At 38.3% G+C, this 23,501-nt stretch overlaps 4 protein-coding genes across 8 annotated transcripts; 2 read left to right on the forward strand and 2 right to left on the reverse strand.

Annotated features, from left to right (window-relative positions):
• The first annotated feature begins 374 nt into the window (after positions 1–374).
• On the forward strand, positions 375–4,220 carry LOC131001519 (uncharacterized). The gene is made up of 6 exons (XM_057927919.1): positions 375–771; positions 1,187–1,293; positions 2,048–2,835; positions 3,033–3,171; positions 3,457–3,833; positions 3,912–4,220. The coding sequence occupies exons 1-6, from the start codon at positions 498–500 to the stop codon at positions 4,030–4,032; spliced, it is 1,806 nt and encodes a 601-aa protein (XP_057783902.1). The 5' UTR covers positions 375–497; the 3' UTR covers positions 4,033–4,220.
• A 4,033-nt stretch (positions 4,221–8,253) lies between these two features.
• LOC131001515 (pentatricopeptide repeat-containing protein At5g65560) lies at positions 8,254–11,390 on the reverse strand. 5 transcript variants are annotated; one of them, XM_057927915.1, is made up of 4 exons: positions 10,791–11,382; positions 10,151–10,304; positions 9,960–9,990; positions 8,254–9,885 (listed from the first exon to the last, which is right to left on the reverse strand). In XM_057927915.1, exons 1-4 carry the CDS (start codon positions 11,284–11,286, stop codon positions 8,524–8,526), a joined length of 2,043 nt encoding a protein of 680 aa, XP_057783898.1. In that variant the 5' UTR covers positions 11,287–11,382; the 3' UTR covers positions 8,254–8,523. The 5 variants fall into 5 exon arrangements, with proteins under 5 accessions (XP_057783898.1, XP_057783895.1, XP_057783896.1 ...); XM_057927912.1 differs by having other exon boundaries at positions 10,151–11,382; XM_057927913.1 differs by having other exon boundaries at positions 8,254–10,304.
• Positions 11,391–13,833: 2,443 nt separating this feature from the next.
• On the forward strand, positions 13,834–18,235 carry LOC131001518 (KH domain-containing protein HEN4-like). The gene is made up of 7 exons (XM_057927917.1): positions 13,834–14,918; positions 15,631–16,056; positions 16,230–16,502; positions 16,642–16,914; positions 17,011–17,093; positions 17,602–17,710; positions 17,853–18,235. The coding sequence occupies exons 1-7, from the start codon at positions 14,301–14,303 to the stop codon at positions 17,979–17,981; spliced, it is 1,911 nt and encodes a 636-aa protein (XP_057783900.1). The 5' UTR covers positions 13,834–14,300; the 3' UTR covers positions 17,982–18,235.
• A 438-nt stretch (positions 18,236–18,673) lies between these two features.
• LOC131001517 (probable 1-deoxy-D-xylulose-5-phosphate synthase 2, chloroplastic) lies at positions 18,674–22,999 on the reverse strand. The gene is made up of 10 exons (XM_057927916.1): positions 22,837–22,999; positions 22,580–22,744; positions 21,032–21,196; positions 20,819–20,969; positions 20,476–20,747; positions 20,129–20,402; positions 19,741–20,048; positions 19,378–19,659; positions 19,029–19,313; positions 18,674–18,950 (listed from the first exon to the last, which is right to left on the reverse strand). Exons 1-10 carry the CDS (start codon positions 22,927–22,929, stop codon positions 18,804–18,806), a joined length of 2,142 nt encoding a protein of 713 aa, XP_057783899.1. The 5' UTR covers positions 22,930–22,999; the 3' UTR covers positions 18,674–18,803.
• Between the last annotated feature and the right edge of the window lie 502 nt (positions 23,000–23,501).

Genomic DNA, 23,501 nt, shown 5'->3' on the forward strand with positions numbered 1-23,501 from the left:
AAAAAATCAAACGAGTATAAAATTTATGTATTTAAATTTAAAAAATAAAATTTACGAAGAAAACCAACAAATACTAAAAGTTCATATATTTACTCACAAATACTAACTCTTATACAAAAATATTCAAAATATACTCTCAAGTATATAACATTAATATTTTCTCACCGTCACATTTGATTTGGCACCAAGTTCAGAACCACTTATAACAATTTAGTTTTTTTTTTTTTTTTGAGAGGACATTTATAACAATTTAGTTAATTACGCAAAGTGATTGATAAATTTTATTTAATCAAATTGAGACTCATATTTAATTTTGAATTTTGAAATTGGATTTTGTTGAATGAATAAAATACAGAAGTGGACTTATATAAGGTGACACTTAACTGATAATATGGTCCGGCCCAATTATTATGGGATCCGCCCTGCCCCTGCTGGCTCATAATTTTGATTAGAAATACTGCAAAACTCAAAATCAAAGAGCAAAATTCTCAGTAAAAATGGCGCTTTTGGGCGAGGACGGGCGGGGCTATGAGCTGGCAAGGAAGCTGGAGAGCCAGGGCGTCTGGCGGTCGTGGCTCGGCGACGCCCTCTACTCCTCCTTCATTCCGTTCCTCTCGTCGCCGGCCGCCTGGGACGCCTTTATGCGCCCCGACGACTCCAAGTCTAAGCCGCAGATCTCGCTCCAGCTCCGAGCGCGCGCTCTTCTCTTCGACAAAGCCTCCGTCTCTCTCTTCGCGCAGCCTACCGCTCTCTCCAAGCTCAATCCTAATTGTGAGTGGAACCGTTTGCTAAAATTTTGTGCTTTCCCCAATTTTTTAGCTCGATTCGAATCGGATTTAGTTTTGGAGATGACAAAGAAGTTCAGGTTTTGTTAGGTGATTAGGTTGTTGGTTGTGAATTACGAGTGCTTGTTTGTTTTCTGGCTGCTGGCAGCTGCTATACCAATTTATTGATCTTTGTTAGGTCGTAATTTGAAGTTCATTTTGCATTCGCTTTCTTACTGTCGTGGAAATTTGATTGAAGTGCTGTGTTTATTCGTCTTGTTTATTACAAGGTCCATGCTTGCATCAAATGTTTCTGTTTTTTATTTCTGTTCTATCCACTTTATGATACTTACGTTTCAAATTTTTTTCTTTTCTTTTCTGCGTTTTTTAATAACAAATATTTACATTATAAATGGGTCCAGATTTGGAGCTGCACGGTGATGATGTGTATTTTACGTTGGAAAATGGTGCTCAAGATGTGGACCAACGCCAGCCAGGCGGGGCTGCTTCAAGTACTACATCATCAAAGGTATTAAATTTTTATCTTAATAGATTGCTCACTTTGCTTTGGAACGTCTTTTATTTATTTTGTTTTATCTAATTATCATGCCTTTTTGTTAGTAAGAGAAGAGATTGAAGAGGTAAAGAAACTAAGGCATTGTAATTGAGAGAACTAGAAAGAGCATTCGCTTGTGAGAAACGTAACTAGATCACCTTGAATTGTATTCAATCACCATTCTCACTCACCACTAAAAACCCTTCCGAAATGATTTATTCCTCTAAATCTTTGTCCGGTGCTGATCATTAGACTCGAACCTCCACGCTCTTTAGAACGAGATTTTGAGTCTCACGTGCCTACTATTTCACCACCAAGGCATCTTGATGAATATGATATCTATCGTAGGTGCCCTCAGAAAATATGGAGTACTCAAGATTTAAGACGATAAACCCAACAATATGTTTTCCATTAATCAGAGAAAATAAACATGTAGCCATTGCGTTCCAATGAGTTTTTTACTAGAATTTGGTGTTAGTTTCCAGAGTGAAGTCATATTAATCCTCTCCCTCCACTATATTCCTAGTCGTTAAAGAAGAAAAATATGAAAAAAAGAAGTAATGAAATTTCTTTCTACTAAATGTCCAATATCTCCTTGCTATATAACCATCTTAGCATGTGGATATTACCTTATGATTGGCTTTGTTAGTTGTTTACGTCTTATTAACCAGTAAGCCCATGAACACACAGATGTGTCATCTGTTTAACATTATTGTGGCACGTACAGGGGCACTCAAAAGCATCTATTGGTGTTGGGTCAAGATTTAGTGAACCAGAAGTTGATGCTGTATCCCAAAGACTTAAGCTGGAAGAACTACCGGAAACTTGGTACACTCAGTTCTTTGAGAAATATAGGGCAAGTAAATCTTATAGGCTGATGTTTGGAGATAGAGAATCTGAAAAACGGACACCTGAACAGATGTCTACTTATCTTAGATTGATTGAGAATCACAAAAGAAGGAGAGTAGCCTTCGTGGACAATATTTCAAACTTGCGAACAAATCCATTAATGGTTGATGGTAGTGCGGCTGATGATGCACCCTTTTTTCCTGAAACAATGTATATTTTAAATTGTGTTCCTGATAGTGCAGTCCTTAAAACGAGGAAATTCGAGAATTATCAGAAAGTGCCATTCAATGGGGTTTTAGACAGCTTACCTCAGACCATGACCAAGAGCCCAGTGATGAGCCCTATTATGATCGAGAGACTTGGTATCCGACCTGAGTATCTCAGCATGGAACAAGGACAATTTCGGGGAAAGAATAGTTCTCAAGGGAGTAGGAAGCTTCTTAGTCAAGAACAAGCATCACAAATGTCACAGAAAGTGGTAGTGCGGTTGCTACACAATGTGGGGTTTGAATCTTCTTCAAACACCTCCTTAGAAGTTATGGGGCAGCTTTTGAGTAGACATATCAATAAATTAGGGTGCACCTTGAAGCTCCTATCGGATAGTTATAGGAAGCAGTGTTCAGCCACTGAATTACTAAAGATGTTCCTTCAAACTGCAGGATATAGGTTAGTGATGTATGTTTCAGTATTGTTGAATATATATTTAATTTGTTTGACAATGTTTGTTGTGAATATATAACTCAATAGTTGTATTTGTTGATGATTGTTGATGTTAGATGCTTAATATTTTCTTAAATCACATCAGTGTAGAGGTACCAGAGAACTGTCATAAGCATTAATCACCTGTCCTCTTTTATTTCCAGTAACCTGGGGGGCCTTGTGGAACTCATGAAGGATAACTCGAAGAATGTTACTCCACAAACTCAGCAGCAAGTGCTGAGCATCCAGGGACAGATGCAACCGCAGCAGCAGCAGCAGCCTTCCTCTCAGCAGTCACAGCAGGTATATGCGTTTTTCTTTACCTTGCTTGATAGCCACTGTGTATTTAGGAGTTCGTGTGAAGCTTTTCCATCTCTTTTGGCTGTCATCAATAGTCATGTTTGGTTCACATATTTACGAGGAACACTAGCATACATCACAAAATGATTGATATTAGTCAATCAGGTTGGAATAAAACTAGCTTAAACTATAAACTTTCTCAAAGCCATTGAACCGTTCTCTTTTCTGCCTTTTGGCTGTTAATAAGATTTGTTACATTCTAATCGATCTATTCTGGTCACGTCACAGATGCTAAGGCAAATGAGTCCCCAGATGCAGCAGATGAATAATCCCCAATATCTGGCATTCCAGCAGCAGCAGCAGCAGCAGCAGTGGGAAAGGATGAGGAGACGGCAACAACAACAGTCAACACCGCGTCCTGGCATGAACATGGCTATGAATACAAATATGAACATGAGTATCGACAAGGACAGACCTCTAGTGCAAGTGAAGATGGAGGCTCCATCTGATTTTCCACTGGATACGAATACCTTCACGGCAATGAATCCCAGACACCCCCAGCTGCGGCAGCAACAACTAGCTGCAATATCTTCTTTTCACGCTCAAGCCAACAACAACGCCTTTAGGCCTATGACTTCTCTCCAAATCCCACAAATACATTCACCGTAACTATTTCACCCTCGTCTCCATGTCGTTTAAAGACCCTGTTGCTTTGGATTTTATGTCAATTTTCTCTTGTGCAGGACCATGTCAATGGCAAGGGCTCCACCTGTAAAAGTTGAAGGTTTCCAGGAGCTGATGGGCGGGGATTCTTCCATGAAGCATGATTCAGAGGAAAATAAGCTACTTTCTCCTCAAAAGTAGTTTTGAGGTAAATGCTCATCTTTTTGAGAATGTGAATTAGATAAATACTCCTATCTGAACCAAGTAGAATACTCCTCTTTTTTTTTTTTGTATATCATCTAATTTATTTAGCTTTGTTTTTGTAGCACTACTAATGTAACATAGAAATTATATAAAGAATCTAATATTTAGCATGGCCATTCTCAGTTTATCAGCATTTATATTTCAAGTAGTTCTCTACCTTTTGATATAAAGTCAGAAAATCTATTCACTTGTTTGTAATTTTTAAAAGGTGTAATAATGCATAAATATACTTTCACATATTTCTGATTTTGTCCTTGAATTATAAATTTTGCCTTCAAATATGCGAACTTTCATTTTTTTTCCCCCCGACTTTGCATACGACAAACATTCCAACGTTCACAACTTAATCGCAAACCCACAACTTGAAGTCCTAATCGTGCAAACCCACAACTTAAACTCCTAAATCGATCTGAATGGTGAACCATAGTCTTCAATTGTAAACTGCGACATTATATCGTGAACTCATGGCTCTCTAAGTCCTAAATTGTGAAACAATGTCGTAAATGATAATCTAAAAATTTGGGATATATTTTATGATGAAATAATAATGTTTTATTACTAGTTTAATTATATCGTTTATAAATATTTTTATTTAAGTTCTGTAGATAATTTTAACTTTCAATAAAGCATTTATTTGTCGGAAGTGTTTGTCCAGTGTAAAATTAGAAAAAATAAAAAGTTCGTGTATTAGAAACAAGATTTATATGTAAAATCAGAGGGTTAATAGACGGAAAATACACGAACTATCTTGAGATTTGCATATTGCAAATCACCTTTAAAATTAGCTCGAGAATACATTACATTTTAATTTAGTTGTAAATTGCACACGGCGAAAATTTCGGCAGCTCTTAAGTTTGACCGGCGATAATGTGGACAGTATTAACATTACATGGCATTACTCGTGGCTTTTTTTACACGCTGGCAAGCCACGTGGGCAAAACGACGTCGTTTTGATATTTTGAAGAATTTCCTAAAAAAAAAAAGAAATCCTGAAATCCTAGAAAATTCTACTGCCTTCTTCCTGCTCTAAGTGGTTCGCCGCGCCGCCGTCACCATTTTCAGAATCCGGCGAGCCATCACCGACCTCTCCCTCCAATTCAAAGGCTGAGCTTAGCCTTCCTTTTCAGTCGAAGTGAACCCTAGCCTGTCAAGGGGTGCCGCTTCTTCCTCCGGTCACCACTGCGTCATCTTCCTCAAAATCGTCATCGCCGTCATTCTTCTGTTTCAACAGGTGCCGCCATGGTGGGCAGTGCACTTCCAAGGACGGCTCCGTCCTCAATTTATGACAATAGCCACGGTGGCTCGCCGCCGCCCATGAAGAAGCAACGAGGACAACCCGCTTTAGATCTAGGGTTTCTGCAGCAAAAACCCCCTAACTCTGCCGCTTCTGCTATCGGTCTCCAAAACCAAAAATCAAGCTGACCGATCTAAAACCGCATCCGAGGAAATCTAAACATAATTTTCGAGTGCGTTCTCTCTGTGCATCCGAGGAAAACCAAAAATCAAGCTGACTGATCTACTCGTCTACGAATTCGTCAAAAAATCCACGAGAATTAAACACCTAGAGCTACCACACTCTCTGTGCATATCATCCAAAATTTTCAAATTAAACTAAACAAAACTTCAGGTGCGTTCTCTTTGGTTGTAAATTTATCATGTGAAAATGAAGGATAAACAAAATTTTACCCTTTAAATCATTCATTTCTTTTCCCACATTTCCTACTTTACCTTTACTCATTCATCATTTACACTACAAAAGAGGGATAATATTATCACGCCATTTTTGGAGGGATAATTGTAGTGTAAATGAGTAATGGTCAAGTAAGAAATGTGGGAAAAGAAATGAAGGATTTAAAGGGTGAAATTTTGTTTATCATTTTTTTTCTCATGATAAATTTACAATTAAAGAGAACACACTCTTCATCTTGATTTGAGCGCAAGCAGCAGCAAGAATCCATCAATTCTCCGTGATCCGCACAACTCACCCCATAAACAAAGATTCATTACCCCTTTCCTCTTTTTTCCTAATTTTCACCTGAAATTATCAGAAATTGGAGAAAGAAGGTGCAGACGGGAAGAAGGTGTAGATCTGGGGATTTTTTTTTTTTTTATACTCACTCAAAACGACGTCGTTTTGAATGCCGGTGAGTCCACGTCTGAAAATTCCGGGAGTCACGTCAACACCGATCAAGGTGGTGGTCAATGCGTGTGCAATTTACAATTAAATTAAAAGGTGATGTATTTTGGAGCTAATTTTAAAGGTGATGTGCAATATGCAAATCTGGTGATAGTTCGTGTATTTTTCGGCTATTAACCCAAAATTAGAAATGCATAAAAGTTGGATACTATGACCCTTTTCTAAAACTAACTTCAAAATCATATGAGATCATCTATATCAATTTTTGGTGTACCACTCTAATTTTATTTAGGGTAAATATTATGAAAACCCCTGAATTATACCCACTTTATCAAAAATACCCTGAAATTTTTGAAATGTTCTCTAAACTCTCAAACTATCAGGTTTTTATCAAATATATCCCGTATCTATTTTTCGGTTACCAGAAACGTGATGTGGCTAGCCGAATGCCACAATGTAATTTATATTCTATTTTTTTAAATGATATGGAAAAAAACGACTTCGTTTCGTACCATATTATATCGTGTTTATCCATAATTTTAGGTTATTAGCGTGAATTTCAAACACGATAGGAGTGAATTTTAAATTTCATAGTGGATTTTTTAAAAATGATATGGTACGAAACGACGTCGTTTTTGTCATTGCATTTTAAAAAAATAGAATATAAATTACATTGTAGCATCCGACGAGCCACATCACGTTTTTGGTGACCAAAAAATAGATGCGGAATATATTTGATAAAAACTTGAAAGTTTGGGGGTTTTGAGAACTTTTTCAAAGTTTCAAGGTATTTTTAAAAAAATGGGTATACTTAAGAGGTTTTCATGATATTTATCCTTTTATTTATTTATTTATTTGTTTCATCTTTTCCTCATTTTCTGTTAATTACGGCTGATTGGATCAAATTGTGGTTTATAACTCTCTTTTAGTTTTTGATGTTTAGTTAATACTCCCTCCGTCTACTAATTCAAGGCCTTCTTTCCTTTTTGGTACGTCCACCAACTCAAGGTCTATCTATTTTTAGTAAGTTTTTATTCATATTTTAATTGGTGGGTCCCAATAAACAATACGCTTTTTCTTCACTCAACTAATAAACAATACACTTTGTGGGTCCCTTTCTCCACTCAACTAATATACAATATATTTTGTGAGTCCCTTTTTCCACTCAACTAATAAATATACATTTTTTCTTAAAATTCATGTTTTGCCTCTTTGGTCTTGAATTAGTGGATGGAGGGAGTAATTGATTATTTCATGCTTATAATGCTTTATTAGTATGAGAAATCTAATTAGCTACTTCAATGGTTGCTCGAGGATATCCTCTAAATCTTGAAAGGGAAAAAAGAAGAAGAAGAAAACTAAAGAAAATAAAATATTCTATTCCACATTCCACACCGTGCATAGTGATGACATAATATAATCTGCTTTCTTTCATCTATTTAAGATAATCTTATAATAACTTAAAACTCCATTAAAAATATATTCCTATGCAATAAACCTACAATTTGAAAAGAGAAAGAAACGTATTGTATTCTAATGAACTTATGTATGATTATTAATTATCAATTTCGACGTTTAAAAAAAATTAATTATCAATTTCGAGATCATATTATATTATATATCACGCATCGATCCAACCTTAAAATCCTAAGATACACAACGAGCTCTATATATTATCAGATTCAGACGTGTTTCTATTTGTTAATCTTTGTAACATATGCATGTGTCGCACGGAATTCAAAAATAGCAAAAGCCTAAAATAAAAGTTGTACAGATTGATAATTTGAGGAGGTAAAACCACATAATACAAGTGTTTTTAAGGCAAAAATCCACACAATAGCATTGATCCGTTGTGTAGTGGGCGACAAAAAAAGGTGGTGTTGAGTTATGAAATTGTGTTGAGGATGAGATCAGTTGGCATGGCTTAACTTAACAGATGAGATCCCTCTGTGCTTCATCATTCTATGCAACCATAAACTTCCAACCCCAATAAGCCATTTCAATGCAAGACACAGACATGTACTTATAAAACTCAAATTTATTCAAACCAGGACAGACTAGTTGTTCTATACTACATTACTACTCCATAAAGCAAATGAACTGTACAGCCATTTTAACCATTAGTAAAAACATGCCAAATACGGCCATATGCAGCAAAGTGTTGAATCTATAGGGACTCTGGGATTCATACAAACAAACATATCCAAGAGGATGGATTTCCGGAGTTACCGTTGGATCTCTTCATGTTGCTAAACAGCGCTGGAAAGGTCTCATAAGAAACACGTAGCACATTATCTTCCATCTGCACTGTGATCACGGATGCCCTGATTTAACATGGAATGAGTTTGAGGACTAAGGGGGCAACCATTTATTTCCATAACACCAACTAGCTCATAGAAACCTTTCACAAAGCCCCTCTTCAGCAAGCCATCAAGCAAAACCTTCCAAGCCACTTCATCATAATTGTAACCACATTGCAGCAGCTGACAGAAGGTTGCCTTACCCTTCTCATCACTTCCTTCATTATACAACTCGCATACAAGCACCTTAAAGGACTCTAAATGAGGTAATAATCCATGCTTGAGCATCACACCAATTATATTTGTAGCTTCCTCCAACAATTTCAAGTTGCAGCAACAATCCACTAGTTTGTTATACATGTCTTCATTTGGAGACAACCCACATTGTCTTAAATGATCAACCAACCTCCAGGCTTCATCGAGGCGCCTTTCTCTACAAAGCCCAGTAATGAGCGCATTATAAGTTTTTATAGTCGGTGGACAGCCATACTTTTCCATATTCTCAAGGAGCTTAAGAGCTGTGTCATGATCCATTATTTTCCACACATCAGCAATATTAATGGAGAGATTAATTGGCTTTGAATCTAGCCATGTTCGACCACTTCTCTTGATTAGCTTTTCATGAGAAAGATGCTTTATTAGAACGGAATAGGTATAATCAGATGGTTCACACCCAGCAGCAATCATAGACTTCAAGGTACTAAAAGCAAGTTCCAGAAACCCTGAACGTCCATATCCATCAATTAGTACAGTGAAAGCCATCAAATCCGGTCGGACCCCTTCTTCTTTCATCTTAGCCATCATGTCCTCAGCTTCTTTCAACATTCCTTGGTTGCAATATGCAACAAGGAAAGAAGTATATGTGCAGACATCAGGTTTACATCCCATAGCAACCATATAATTCAAGACTTTGTAAGCTCTGTCAAAGTCGAAGTCTTTCAACATTTGCTCAATCACAATTGAGTAAGTAACTATTGAAGGTTTCATGCCCATCTCCAACATCTTTTCCATGTAATTAAAAGCTTCAAATAGTTTATTCACTTTGCACAATCCATTGATCAGTACATTGTAAGTGTATGAGTTTGGTAGGCAACTCTCCGCAGACATTCTTTTAAAGAGTTGTAAGGCAAAGTCCACTTTTTCAACACTACAATATCCACCAATTAGAGCAGTATAGATGACTTCATTCGCCTTTATGCCCTTCACTTTGAGGGATTCAAAAATGCCAAATGCCTCGTCAACACTCCCTTTCTCACATAAAGCAACGATGATAGGACAATAGGTAAACTGATCAGCGACAACATAATTCTCTTCCATCAACCTGAGCAGGCGAAGAGCGCTATCTGTGTCGCCCTGCTTACATTGCCCACATACTAAAAGGTTAAAAGTAACAAGATTGGGCAAAAGCTTTTGCTCCAGCATCTTACCAAGGAGAGCCATTGCTTTGTGCACTTCTTTCTGCTCAGAGAATCCAGAAATCAATTCATTATATGTACGCACATTTGGACTACAATTTTTTGACTTCATCATGTCAAATATTTCAAATGCTGTATCTACCATTCTATTCTTACAATAACCATTGATCAAAGCATTATAAGTAACTACATTAGGAACCAACCTGTTGTCTAACATAGTTCCCAGCAATTTCCTGCCTTCATCGAGCATACCTTCTCTACATGCAGCGTCAATAAATGCAGTGTAGGTATGAACATTTGGTTTAATGCCTTTCTCCTTCATCTCCTCAAACAAGTTCAAAGCCTCCAACTTCCTATCTGAGCCACACAAAGCATCAATTAGAATCGTGTATGTTCGGACATTTGGAATACAATTATCATCCTTCATTTGCAAAAACAGCCTTTTGGCCTCATCTAACCTCCCAACTTCACACAAACCGTGCATCAAGTTATTATAGGAGACCTCATTCCTCCGACAACCCTTTTTCCCCATAGTCACAAAAACTCGACTCGCACTATCTACATCGTTTCTCCTACAGTATCCTAAAATAAACGACGTGAAAGTGTGTGTATCCGGCTTCGAGCCAGCCTTAAGAATCATAGACAAATAATTTTCAGCTTCCCTCACATTACCCAATTTACAATAAGCATTGATCATCGTATTGAAAGTATATACATTTGGTGATACCCCAACCTCCAACATCCCCCTATAAACAGACTTCATCTCATCGATCATCGCAAACCGCGCCAGCGACATCAAAAGCATGTTGTAACAACGAATGCTAATCCTAAACCTAAATTTACCATCATCACCACCGCGATTGAACTCGAGCAGAATGCTCAACGCTAACCTCGCATCCTCCTCCGCCTGACAAGACCTGACCATCAGAATTCGGATTTTCTCAGCATCAGCAAAGGCTTTATTCTTAACCAAAAAGTGCAAAAGCGAAGCATAGGTTTCGACATTCGGCTTGAAACCGGGGGTAAGTGTGAGAAAATCGAAAAGCTCTAGGGCATTCTTAGTGCTGAGATTTGGGTGGTGAGAGAGGAAAGAGGAGAAATGAGAAGGTGATATAGTCGGAATCAATTTGGCGATGGAAGGGTGTTTCTGCCAATTCGGTTGGCATATGAGGGAAATTGTTTGAGAGTAGAGGTCGGCAGCGGGCGCAATGGATAATGAGAGTGCTTTGACGAATGAGGAGAGGACGGAACCTGGGAGGAGAAATGGTTGTGCTGCGCCGGAGGATCGAATCATTCTTATTTGGTATCGGAAGGCGGCGGAGGCGAAGACGCCGTTCATCAAGGAATTTGTTTGTGATTAGTAAAGCTGAGATTCATAACAGCAAGGAGGGGTTTTATCAACAACAACGAGGATGGGCTTTCCTTTTATGAATAATCACTTTTTACACATACCTTACCTACAAAATTATCTATTCTTTTATTATTTGGCACTAACGTAACATCTTATTATTGTTTTTTTTTTTTGAAGGCAACATCTTATTATTGTTAATTTCACCGTAAGTCAAAAGAGTAAAACTTTAACAAAAAGAGAGAATATATTGCTTATGTATTAATTAGATGACATGGCACTCGCATACATTTTGTGGCAATTACACATTATTACAAAAATAAGAAAATAAGCAAAAAATGAGCTATACTGATAACCCATTGCGACAGACACAGAAACAATGGGCACGGTGCATCATCTGATAACCAAAATTGGGACAGATACAAGGAATATACATGTACTTCCTCCTTTTCATTTAATCTTGTTCTATTTTTCTTTTTAAATTTTCCATTAATCATGTCATATTTTTATTTTGAATAATACTTTTACACTACAAACTAATATGACTCCACATCTTTACATATTTTTACTATACTAATATAACTCTTCTTAATAATCGTGTCCAAAAGAAATGGGGGCAAGTCCAATGAGATGGAGGGAGTATTAATTAAAAGATAATAATTATTCAATTGTACAAATCTTTCAAATGTACGAAACTTGTTTTGACAGTAGGACAGTGAGGGGGTCCTGAGGGAGACTATCCTCCAAAATTTTCGACCAATCAACAGTATTACAAAAAAAAAATCTGAAATTGAAAATCAACATAGGATTTTCAGCAAAAATCGTGAGAAGTGTAAATTAATACTAGGTGGGATTTCAAGTATATAAGTAAGTAAGAAAGAAAGGTAATGCGATACTAAGTTTTTAACTACTCTCATCCCTCATTAAGTTTTAATTGCTCTGCTTTGTGAGAGGTCTAATTGGTTTCAATTTCGTCTGTATGCGGTGATGTTTTTTCACTTTAAGTGATGTTGTATTTTCACATGCGTGCAGTATTGTATTGTTTAGTGTTGAGGTCCCACAAACAGGATGTTTCTCGTAGATTGCATAATTGATTGTATACGTCTCGTAAAAAACAATACTTGAATAATTGGATTAGTACAAAATCAAAGCATAGTATTGATGGGCTTTGAGAGTTGATAAAGGGGTGGGCGTAGCAATGTGCTCAGGCTGGGCCTTTCTGCCTCGAATAAAAGTTGTGGATTGTAGACTTTGTAGTAGCATGCTATGAAGATTTATTTATAGAAGTAATACACACAAAAATTATCAAAGTTGTGACAGTGGGAGTATTATATATATGGATGGCCACATAAATAAATTTGAACATTAGGAAGATTTACTTATAAAAATCACAAAAATAATAAGATTGTACTATTGAAAGTAATTTAGAGATTTGACGAGCGAAATTGAAAAAAAAAACACAAACACACACACACAAATCTTTAAAATATACTTAAATGAAATCTAATAAATTGAAGAAAATAATAAAATATAATCACATAAGCATAAAATATACTCTCTCCATCTCAGCTTTTAATATTATTTCAGAATGACACGAGTTTTAATAAAGTGGTTGAGTGTGTTGTGAGTAAAATAAGAGTTTTCTTTTATGTGAGTATTAAAGTAATTAAAGTGGAGTAAGGGTCCCACCTATTTTTACTAAAAATAAAAATGAATTCCAAAATGTGAGACATAGTAAAATGAAAATATGAATACTAAAAATTGAGACGAGGGAGTAGTACTAATTTAAGGACACGAATTTTAATAAATTATTCAGACGTGTATAAAATAAAAAAGAGAGATATTAAAATTGAATGAAGAAGGAGACCTATTAAAATTAATGTACTGGTAATTGATTTTTTTTATAGGGATTATAGCCAAAAAATACATGAACTTTGATAAAAGTTGCAATTTTCACCTGAACTTTCAAATTAGCCAAAATATACCTGAACTTATATTTTTTGTTGTAAATTTCACCTGAACTTATAATACAACAAAAAATATAAGTTCAGGTATATTTTGGCCAATTTGAAAGTTCAGGTGAAAATTGCAACTTTTATCAAAGTTCGTGTATTTTTTGGCTATAATCCCTTTTTTATATAAATATTAAATGTAAACAGACTATAGTATAAGATATTCTCTTTGTTCCATTGATCTTGTCATTTTTTCTATATTTGATAATAATTTTTTATACTATAAATTATTGACCCCACACTTTTACACGCTCTTACTATACTAATTATACTCTCCTTAATAATCGTACTCAAAAGAAATGATATAAGACTAATTAGACGTATAATTTTAAAAAATGGACGAAATAATACTAATATAAAACAACTTTTAAAATTTATACTGGAATTGATGCGTTGGGTTGTGTTGTGAATGGCATATTTTTCATCTCCCCGTCCCGTCAACTTGTTGATTGACTAATTTTAAGGTAAATCATTTTGCAATTTTTCCAAATAATTGGATAGATGAGACGTGTCCCTTTTACTTTGATGAGTATATTATTTTTGAAAAATCTTTTTTCTTTTGGACAAGGAATCTCGCCTACAATTAGAATTTGTAAATGATTCGTTGTGGGGATTTTACGAAATATAGGTTGTGCATAAACTGCACACTCCATGAATGACAACCGACAAAAACTAGGCTGATTGGAGGTATTTTGCCTTTGATCTGGAGTATTATTTTTGGCAAGACAAATCAAATATACGACAGAAACTCCGATTCCTATTCTAATCCTATTTTCATTGCGCTTGATGTTTTATATTCCCAAGCGAGTTGAGTTGGTGTAAAGTAAAATTCTTTACCTCCATCGTAAACCACGTAAAGCACCAAAACATCTGCTAATCTTTGTCTAAATCACTTCGCGCGTGGCACGGACACTTTTAGCGGTGGCTCTTGCTCTCCTTCTCCAACCGCCGTCGTTTCAAGTGGAACCTCATTTATGCATACACTTGTTCCAAATGGAGGAGACCACTCCCTTTCCCTCTCAGAAAATCCCCAAATCGGGACCCAAGCAGCCGCCGACCAACCATCGGAGCTCCGCCAACCCTAAACAGAGCCATCCCGACGCCCCTGCCGCCGGCCAGGTGGCGTACCGCCTCCTGTGCCACGTCCACACTGCCGGCGGCGTGATTGGGAACTCCGGCTCCATTATCAAGCAGCTGGAAACCCTAACCGGGTCCAGAATACGGTTCGAGGAGGGCCTCCCCAACTGCCACGAGCGCGTCGTGAACATCGTCGGCGACGCTGCGTTGGTGAGGAAGATATCTGTTGGCGGAGGCGAGGAAGAGAATACAGTAAGCGTCTCGAAAGCGCAGGAGGGTTTGATGAGGGTTTTCGAGAGGGTTTTGGAGGTGGAAGGGAACACTGGGAAAAATGACAACGGAGATGATAATGAGCATCGCAGTAATGGGTTGATCGTCTGCCGGTTACTGGCTCCCACGGTTCAGATCGGAGCGCTGATGGGGAAAGGAGGGAAGATTGTAGACGCCATTAGGAAAAGTACAGGGGCCAAAATTCGGGTTTTCAAGAAGGAGCAGATTCCTTCTTGTGCTGCACCGGAAGAGGAGCTAATTCAGGTGATTACTTGAATTGATCTGTTTTTCTATTATATAGATGAGATGATGTTTATTGCATATATTCTTTAGGCAGTGGACTTGTCTGTGTCTGTAAGCAGTGAGTACAAAAATGGTGCAAAACATACATTTCAATCTTAAAGTCAAAGATTAGGAGAGGTTGTGATTGTTCACTTGATCATTTTAATAGCTTTTGGTTTCGAGTGAGATGGTTTCCTAACTCCCCGAGCCTGTTTATCATGGAATAGAGTCGAAATGCCTGCCTCTCTTTTCGATTTTCCTTTGTTTTTCTGTAACTGCTACAGTTATTACTGGAATGTTATGATTATAGCTAAAATACAAACATAATCAATTGCCAAAAGGTAAGCCTTAGATAATCAAGTATGTTAATATCTTGGAAGTTTGCAAGAAGATTTAATCCACTTAGGTATAGATGGTTGTCACTATAATGTTATTATTCTTTTCATGCGACATGTTCAATACATTTTGTTCTCAAACGCATGTTTATCATAAACTGAAGATTAATTTCTTCCTTGCACTCTGTTAGTTGTCCATGAAGAATGATGGATCATTTGCATGTTAAGCATGAAATACAGTGTATTGAACCAAATTAGCATTGGTGGCTGGCAGTTTGGTGCACTAGTCTCTTTATCTAAAAGAAGTCCGTTTTCTAGTTTCTTCTGCCTCAAGGGATATTTTCTTAATTATGTGGCAGATTGTGGGCGGAGTTCTGGCTGTAAAGAAAGCACTGGTTGCTGTTTCTCGTCGTCTCCAGGATAGAACCCTTAGTGAAGGAGCTCCTGGCCATATATCCACTCATGGGGCGTCACAAAATTCGCACTCAGATTTCAGTCTGAAAAATAATACTTGCACTCTGTCTATTTCTGATACTGCTGTTGAGCATTGTTCGGTTGACCATTCTTCATCAGCAGACGTTGAAAAATTTCTTAACTTAGATGATAAAACTTCCCTGAAGAAAGTTATCTTCAGATTTCTTTGCTCTAGTGGAATTGCTGGTGGTGTCATTGGAAAGGGCGCAAACATCGTCAAGTCTTTGGAAAAAGAAACAGGAGCTTCTATAAAGTTTGCATCTCCAATGTCGGGGTCAAAGGAGCGTGTTGCCATCATCTCTTCATTGGAGGTTTCCCATCTTGCTGTTACATTTGTACATTAAATGACAAAGCCACCATTTATTTTCACCCTATGGTCTCTGCCTTTCATTTCTGTTTTTCTCTGGTCACGAGAGTCATCCTATCAATCTCAAGTACATTGTCAATTGTTTCTCCTAGTGAATTTTGTCTGTACTCTTTGCAGAATCCAAATCCATTGTATTCTCCTGCACAAATCGCTATTGTTCGTGTTTTTGCCAGATGCGTAGAAGTTGCCCTGGACCAGGGGGTGATATTGAGCTTAGGCCGTGGGGAGAGTGTATCAGCAAGAATTCTAGTTGCGTCGAGTCAGCTTAGCAGTATACTGGATGGGGATGGAAGGCTCGCTTCGGATATAAGTCTTGCATCAGGTGCTGAGATACAACTAACTGGAGCAGATCTTCCAGATTCTGCTGGAGTTGATGATAATGTGGTCCAGGTCTGAGCTTGAACTGCTACTGCTTCTGCATTTAAATCTTGAAAGCTCCTGGTTTCACACAACATAAATTAGATTAGTATGTATTTTATGTTGAGTTATGGATGGTTGATGTTCATGATGATGAAAATGTATTTCACAGGTTTCAGGTGATTATGAAAATGTTAAGAGTGCTCTATTTCAACTTGCTGGGAGGCTTCGGGAGAATTTCTTTTCTGGAATGGGATACAAAGGAGCAGGAAGCAAACATAGTTCGTACTCAGCTATTTCTAGCAGCAGTCCTACTGGTGGAGAGGCAGCTTTCTCGACACAATCAGCACAAATGTCAAGACTCTCTTGTATTGATGAATTGGATCACCTTGGATTTGTGCACAAGTCCAACACTTCTTGGTTACCTGGATTGCAGTGGGAACAGGTACGGGTTTTCTTGACGTCCCTTTGGCAGTTTTATCGTATTGTTTTTGTTCATGAAAACTAATTTGTTCATATCCGAGTGATTTCCTGTTCACAGGCAAACAGTATAGAGAATCGTCCAAGACCCGTTGATGGTTGTAAAGGCCTGGCAACTTTTCCAAGTGGGTTCAAGCATGAAAGGTATGCAGCATGCCCTGTAAATATTACTAGTGTTCTCATTCTTAATGTTAAGCTCTTAATTTGGCTGTGTATGTTATAAATATTAAAATTTTCCTTTCTTGTATCATTGTAATCTAGGATTGTCATCATTTGGAAAGTTGAAATCAATTGACCATAGCTTGTATTTTTATCATCTAATTGGACTTATAGGTTGACAGCATGCCTTAATTTCTCAAATTTATATTTCCAGTAATCTTTGATAAATACTATTTTGTTATCTTTGGGCATTTTCTATTATTTCTTCAAATTGTTAGCAAATTCACCACTAAAGAACACAAAAACAAGAAGGCGAGAGCTTTGAAGGGCAGAAAAACTGCAAATGGAAGCAAGTCCTGAATTTGCTTTATTCTCGTTGCCCTCATAAAAGAATTAGTCATCTGAAAATATGATCTTTCATGGTGTTCTTTCCTGGTTCTACTCCACAGTATGTTTGCTATATTTTGTTTAATAATTTCAATGTATTTTGCAGCAATGTTGGAAATGAGGGATCAAAACAAAAGGTCGAAGTTGTGGTTCCCAGGGAAAAATTTGGGTCTGTTTATGGTGAGAACGGGAGCAACCTGAGTCGTTTAAGAGAGGTATACTTCATCTAAATCCTTTCATAGTTTATCCAACTCGTTTATTTTAGATTGACCTGCTGTGTGTTATGGTTGTGTTTCCATGTATGTCTAATTTGTGATTGTGATTTTAAGTATTTGAGGTGTTAACGTTTGTTGTCAGATATCAAGTGCTAGCGTGACAGTGATAGATCCGAGTCCTGGGGAAGGCAGCGGGAAGGTGGTAATATCCGGGACACCGGAATGCATTCGGATTGCTCAGACCCTACTTCAAGCGTTCATTTCATTTTAGGGCATTATTTACATCTGCGGTAAATAGTGTCTTTTTTTTCCACATCCAACACCTATCTGTATTTGTAGTTGAGGTTTTTTGTATGCTAGATTAATATTTAACGTGATTTTTTGTAAATCCTTTGTAATGCTGGCATAGTTTCACACTGTTGCACTTGCAGCTGTAATTACTGTAACCAAATATTTTGAGTGTGGGTGAGAATTGACAGTTCATTCTTCTACTAATAGGGAAAGGAAAAAAAATGTGCATTTTCAGTCTGCTTCCTTTTATGTGAAATCTGGATTTGTAGATGCAAAGTATTTCGTTATCCTTCCTTGGGCTGGGGAAATATACCACAAAGGAAAATTGTTCTCTTTGAGAGTTTATTAATTAGTAAGTAATAAATATTTTACTATAGTACTACTATTTTTTATATGTAGTTGGTGCACTTAGCCAAAAGGGAAAAAAAAAAGTTGACTACTATTTTTGACATAATATCGCATGTAGCTTTCGCGACGATACTTGTATAAACTTAAGCAACGAAGCAATCGTAATAATCAAAAGCTGCAACTCGTTGATTTTCTAACAGATCAGGCAAAAATATTTTTTTGGTGGGATGTCTCATTATTATTATTATTATTATTATTAAGAATTTCTTATTTCTTGTCTCTAACCATGACTACTATTTTTGTGTGTCTATAATGGAAAAATAATGAAAGAAGATGAGATTATTCATACACACAATAACACATAGGAAACCATCACAATCTTGCATACTTGATGTTTGGAATGACACATTGTTTGTGACAGATTGTTAATCTATTGGGTTATGTATACATTGTTTCACTGAAGTTTGAGAGCTTCCATAGGCCTCCCCACCAGTGACAAAACTGTCCCACAAATATGTCTTGAAGTGAGACCTGCTTCTTCAATTTGATCCTGCGGTGCTCCATGCTCTATGTATCTATCCGGAAGCATCATCGATCTCAACTACATTTCAAATTTCAATCAAAACAAGACATACATGAAGAATCGAGTGAGAAGGATGAGGTTATGTAGGGAGTGTACCTTGAGATGACCATCAAGAAGTCCATTGAGGCTGAGGAAATGTGAAACATGTGAACCAAATCCCCCAATGGAGCCTTCTTCCACCGTGATGAGGATCTCGTGCTCCTTGGCAAGCCTTGTGATGAGATGAGTATCCAACGGCTTGCAGAATCTTGCATCCACCAATGTGGGTGCTATGTCGTAGGATTTGAGCATCTCCGCTGCTCCTATGCACTGCTGCACCGCTGCACCGTACCCAAGAATCGCCACCCTGCTCCCTTCCATCACTATCCTTCCCTTCCCAATCTGTTGACACACAGTTAGCACATGAAGATTCTGTTTCTTGACAATCCTAGGATGTGATGCTTACTTCAATTGGTGTTCCTTTGTTATCGTAAGGCAGGGGAGCTCCTACGCCGTTCCCTCTTGGAAACCGGAAGCAGCTGGGGCGGTCGTCTATGGCTGCAGCTGTTGCAACCATGTGTATGAGCTCTGCCTCATCCGATGGAGCCATCACCACCATGTTAGGCAGGCAGGCCATGTAGGTGACATCAAACGAGCCACAGTGAGTGGGCCCATCTGCGCCAACTAGGCCAGCCCGGTCCATGGCGAACCGGACAGGCAGTTTTTGTAGATCAACATCATGTACCACCTTCACATTACCACACAAACTGTTAGAAAAACAAAAAACAAAAACAAAAAAAACATAGTCCTCTTGTCTGATGTTGCTCACCTGGTCGTAGCCTCGTTGCAGGAAGGACGAGTAGATGGTGCAGAAGGGCTTGAGGCCTTCGGTGGCCAAGCCTGCTGCAAATGTAACGGCGTGCTGCTCAGCAATCCCTACATCAAAACATCGGTCTGGAAATCGCTTCTGGAAGTAGTTGAGGCCAGTTCCACCTCCCATTGCAGCATGGATCGCCACAATCTTGCTATCTGCTTCAGCTTCTCTGATCAGTGACTCTGCAAAATACTGTGTATACGAAAGTGTAGACGATTTCGCCTTGTTTTGCTTCCCCGTGCAAGGATCAAACTTAACAACACCTAAAAAACAAACAGAATTCAGACCAACTCCTTATCAACTTGTTCTGTTTCAAGATTTGTATCACTTTATATTATCTAACCATGCATTCTATCAGCTGCTGCTTCTGCTGGTGGATATCCTTTTCCCTTCTCCGTCACAATGTGAATGAGGACCGGCCCCGGTGCAGGCATCGACTTAACCTTCTGAAAAATAGTGACCAAATCATCGATGTTGTGACCATCCACCGGCCCAATGTAGTATAACCCGAGCTCCTCAAAGAAGGTTGAGCCAGATGCGCTCAGCATCCCCCTTGCGTATTCATCCACCTTGGCTGCGACTTCATGCGCTTGCGGCCCTATCTGTTTCGTTATGCTCTGTTGAAGAAAAACCAGCTAGTATCAAACTCTTGAAGCTAATTACCTAAGATGAGAGCTCAATAACACCTACTTTTGCAGCTTCCCTTAGTTGCCTGAACTTGGGGCTGGCTTGGAGCTTGGTGAGGGCGCTGCTGAGGGCGCCAACGGGGGTGGCAGGCCCATCAAGCGTGGCTGTGGGCAGCGACACCTGCTTGTTGTCGTTCAACACGATGATGAGGTTGGAATCGAGGAAACCTGCATTGTTCATAGCCTCATAGGCTTGCCCTGCAGTCATTGCTCCATCTCCTATCACAGACACAACACTGTTGTCTTTCCCTAATAGATCTCTTGCCACAGCCATACCTAATCAAAACAGTTGCACAAATTAATAAACACCAAATTCAGCCCAAATAGTTGAAGAATTTGACACATACCAAGACCAGCAGAAATGCTTGTTGAGCTATGGCCAACACCGAAGGCATCATGAACACTCTCATCCCTCTTGGGAAAACCGGCCAAACCGGAGGTCTGCCTAATGGTGTGCATCTTAGAGCGCCTCCCCGTCAGAATTTTGTGGCCGTAGGCCTGCAGATAGACTCAGTTAAGTAAATAGAAAAAGAAAAGATGAATTAAATTTGAAAGTGGACCTGATGGCCGACATCCCATATGAGCTTGTCATGAGGGGTGTTGAAGACGTGGTGGAGGGCAACAGTGAGTTCCACCACTCCTAAGCTTGAGCTCAGATGGCCTCCGGTTTTTGCGACGGTGTGCACGATCTCTACTCTCAGCTCTGCTGCAAGCTGCTCCAGTTCCTGTGTCACGCCCCACTTTCTCAGATGGAATATGTGATTGCTGTGCTAAGCTTTGCTTTCATTAAATGGCAATGTGCCCTTAGAGTCTCATTAATCAAAAAATGTACCTTTATTTAAAGATAACAACTTATGACATTCTAATTATTCTTCCTAACAGGATAAGAAGTTCCAAGGTCTGAAATAGAAACAACACTTCATACTAGGTATAAAATATAAGTGCCAAAATAATCCATGTGGAAAACGATGGAAAATGAAAAGATAATTCATGCTTTGAACAATATAACACATAACGTTCATATATTAAAAAGTTTTTTTTTTGACAATACTATATCTTGCAAAAGTATAATTTTAATTAACTATTTTATATATACAAATAATAACATTCATTATGATATTCATGGAGGCTAATTAATTAATTAACTAAACTAAATTCTTAACTCATTTAATATTTTAGGAAATATAATTTCTTTCTTTCACTTGATCCAAACTCACGCAAACTAATCAAGCATTCCATGAAAATAATTTAAGCAAAGCCCATTCATATATTATGATCCTCAAACTGCTTTATTCTCTTTTATTGGAGCCCAAGAGTTTAATTAAAGTTCCAACCAACCTTAAGCCCACTCATTAAACGGAGCCCAATATTAATCAAAGCCCACTCATCATACATCTCTCTCTCTCTCTCTCTCAGCACACTCCTCCCCCCTCAGAACCGTCTCTCTCTCTCTCCCATTCTCGCTGTCTACCTGTCCCCAACAAATCCGGCGGCTTTCTTCTCCGGCGAGGGTCGCCGTGGGGCCTCCGCCGCATCGCCCCCTCCCCCCCCCCCTCTCTCCATCTCGCTCAACTCTCTCACTCTCTTTCTTCGCCGCGCACGGCCACGAGCCGCCGGTGCCGCCAACTTGTCCAGTCTACTCCTTTCTCCTCTGACCTGCAAAATAAGAAAAATCCCCGAATTTCTAAAAAGCCCTAAATTCTCTCCTCCTTTTCTAGCGACGCCACCTGCAACCTCCATCGTCGTTCGCCGGCGATGAAAGCAGCAGCAGCAGCGCCACCATCTTCCTCCTCCCCTGCTTCGGGCTGCCGCCGACAGCAGCAATGGAGCAGCCATCGGTCCCTCATCCCGACTCATTCTTGGCCCAGGGAGCGGACAGCAGCAGGAAGCAACCGCCGCTGCCTTCCCTTCCGGCAACAACAGTAGCAACAGCCTCCCAAAACCCACACACAAACATAAATAGCTTCCTTTATTTCATTTCTTTAATTGAGAGCGGTGTGAAGGCGAGCTTAAATAGCTTCTTTTATTTCATTTCTTTAATTGAAGACGAACTTGCCACAAACATCAAACAGATGAAATCTCGTATGCTCCCCATAAGAATTTGATACCTTTTTTGAGAGGTTCTTCATATGAATTGGGTGGTTGATCGTGTCCAGCATCGGCGTCGCCGGTTTCTCGCCGGAGAAATCTATACTCCAACCGTCTTTCTCTTTCCTAATCGCCATCTTGCCGTCCTCTGATTCCGAACTTCCGCGGCATGCTTTAACGCACAACTAGAGAGAGACAACAGTAAGCTGAATGAATAAATACATCATCTTCGATCACGCACAATGACAAAGGCATGGCAAGAATTTGAGAAACTCACCGTGTGTTTTCTTCCGGCATGATTGAGCTTAGGGGCTCCGGATTTTGGTAGTGTGGGCTGGTTTAAGCACATGAATATTCCGGAAACGGCCATTGTCGATTGGCGGAGAAGATGAGTGGGTATTTATGCAATAAGTTGGTAACTACGACAACATTTATAATTACCAACGAAGAGGGCTTTCCTCTCCTCGCTCTATTAATTCAATTCTTTGGAAATTACTATTTATTATTTTTTCCCATATTACTTGACTTCACCCCCAATTCCTATTTCCTTTTCAAATTTGTAACCGTTATTATTATTATTATTATTATTAATATATCAAATTAATATTATACTACATTATGGATCCTTAAAAATAGTCATAATTTTGCATTTTGGGACGCTCACAAAAAAAATAATACTCTCTTTGTCCATCAATTCTTAATTCATTTTGTAATGACACGAATTTTAAGAAATTGATTGAGTGTATTGCGAGTTGAATAAAAATTTCATCTTTATTATAGTTTTAAATTGATTAATATGATTGAATTATGAGTCCATCAATAATATGTTTTGTAAATAAAAGGTAATATATTGAGAGATGAAATTAGAGATAAACTTACCAAAAATGAAATGAGTCAAGAATTAATGGACGGAAAGAGTATTATTTTATTTTTAGATACCAT

This window comes from Salvia miltiorrhiza, chromosome 8 (assembly GCF_028751815.1).
Source record: "Salvia miltiorrhiza cultivar Shanhuang (shh) chromosome 8, IMPLAD_Smil_shh, whole genome shotgun sequence".
NCBI classification, from domain to species: Eukaryota; Viridiplantae; Streptophyta; class Magnoliopsida; order Lamiales; family Lamiaceae; genus Salvia; species Salvia miltiorrhiza.

Excerpts from the sequence above, each read along its gene's own strand:
- LOC131001518 (XM_057927917.1), top strand. The coding sequence starts at position 14,301 with ATGGAGGAGACCACTCCCTTTCCCTCTCAGAAAATCCCCAAATCGGGA. Across the intron at positions 17,094-17,601 it reads AGTGGGTTCAAGCATGAAAG|CAATGTTGGAAATGAGGGAT; the intron begins GTATGCAGCATG and ends TGTATTTTGCAG. Across the intron at positions 17,711-17,852 it reads ACCTGAGTCGTTTAAGAGAG|ATATCAAGTGCTAGCGTGAC; the intron begins GTATACTTCATC and ends GTTTGTTGTCAG.
- LOC131001517 (XM_057927916.1), bottom strand. The coding sequence starts at position 22,929 with ATGGCCGTTTCCGGAATATTCATGTGCTTAAACCAGCCCACACTACCA. Across the intron at positions 20,970-21,031 it reads TATGGGATGTCGGCCATCAG|GCCTACGGCCACAAAATTCT; the intron begins GTCCACTTTCAA and ends GTCTATCTGCAG. Across the intron at positions 19,660-19,740 it reads TGCAACGAGGCTACGACCAG|GTGGTACATGATGTTGATCT; the intron begins GTGAGCAACATC and ends GGTAATGTGAAG.
- LOC131001519 (XM_057927919.1), top strand. The coding sequence starts at position 498 with ATGGCGCTTTTGGGCGAGGACGGGCGGGGCTATGAGCTGGCAAGGAAG. Across the intron at positions 1,294-2,047 it reads CAAGTACTACATCATCAAAG|GGGCACTCAAAAGCATCTAT; the intron begins GTATTAAATTTT and ends TGGCACGTACAG. Across the intron at positions 2,836-3,032 it reads CTTCAAACTGCAGGATATAG|TAACCTGGGGGGCCTTGTGG; the intron begins GTTAGTGATGTA and ends TTTTATTTCCAG.
- LOC131001515 (XM_057927911.1), bottom strand. The coding sequence starts at position 11,286 with ATGAACGGCGTCTTCGCCTCCGCCGCCTTCCGATACCAAATAAGAATG.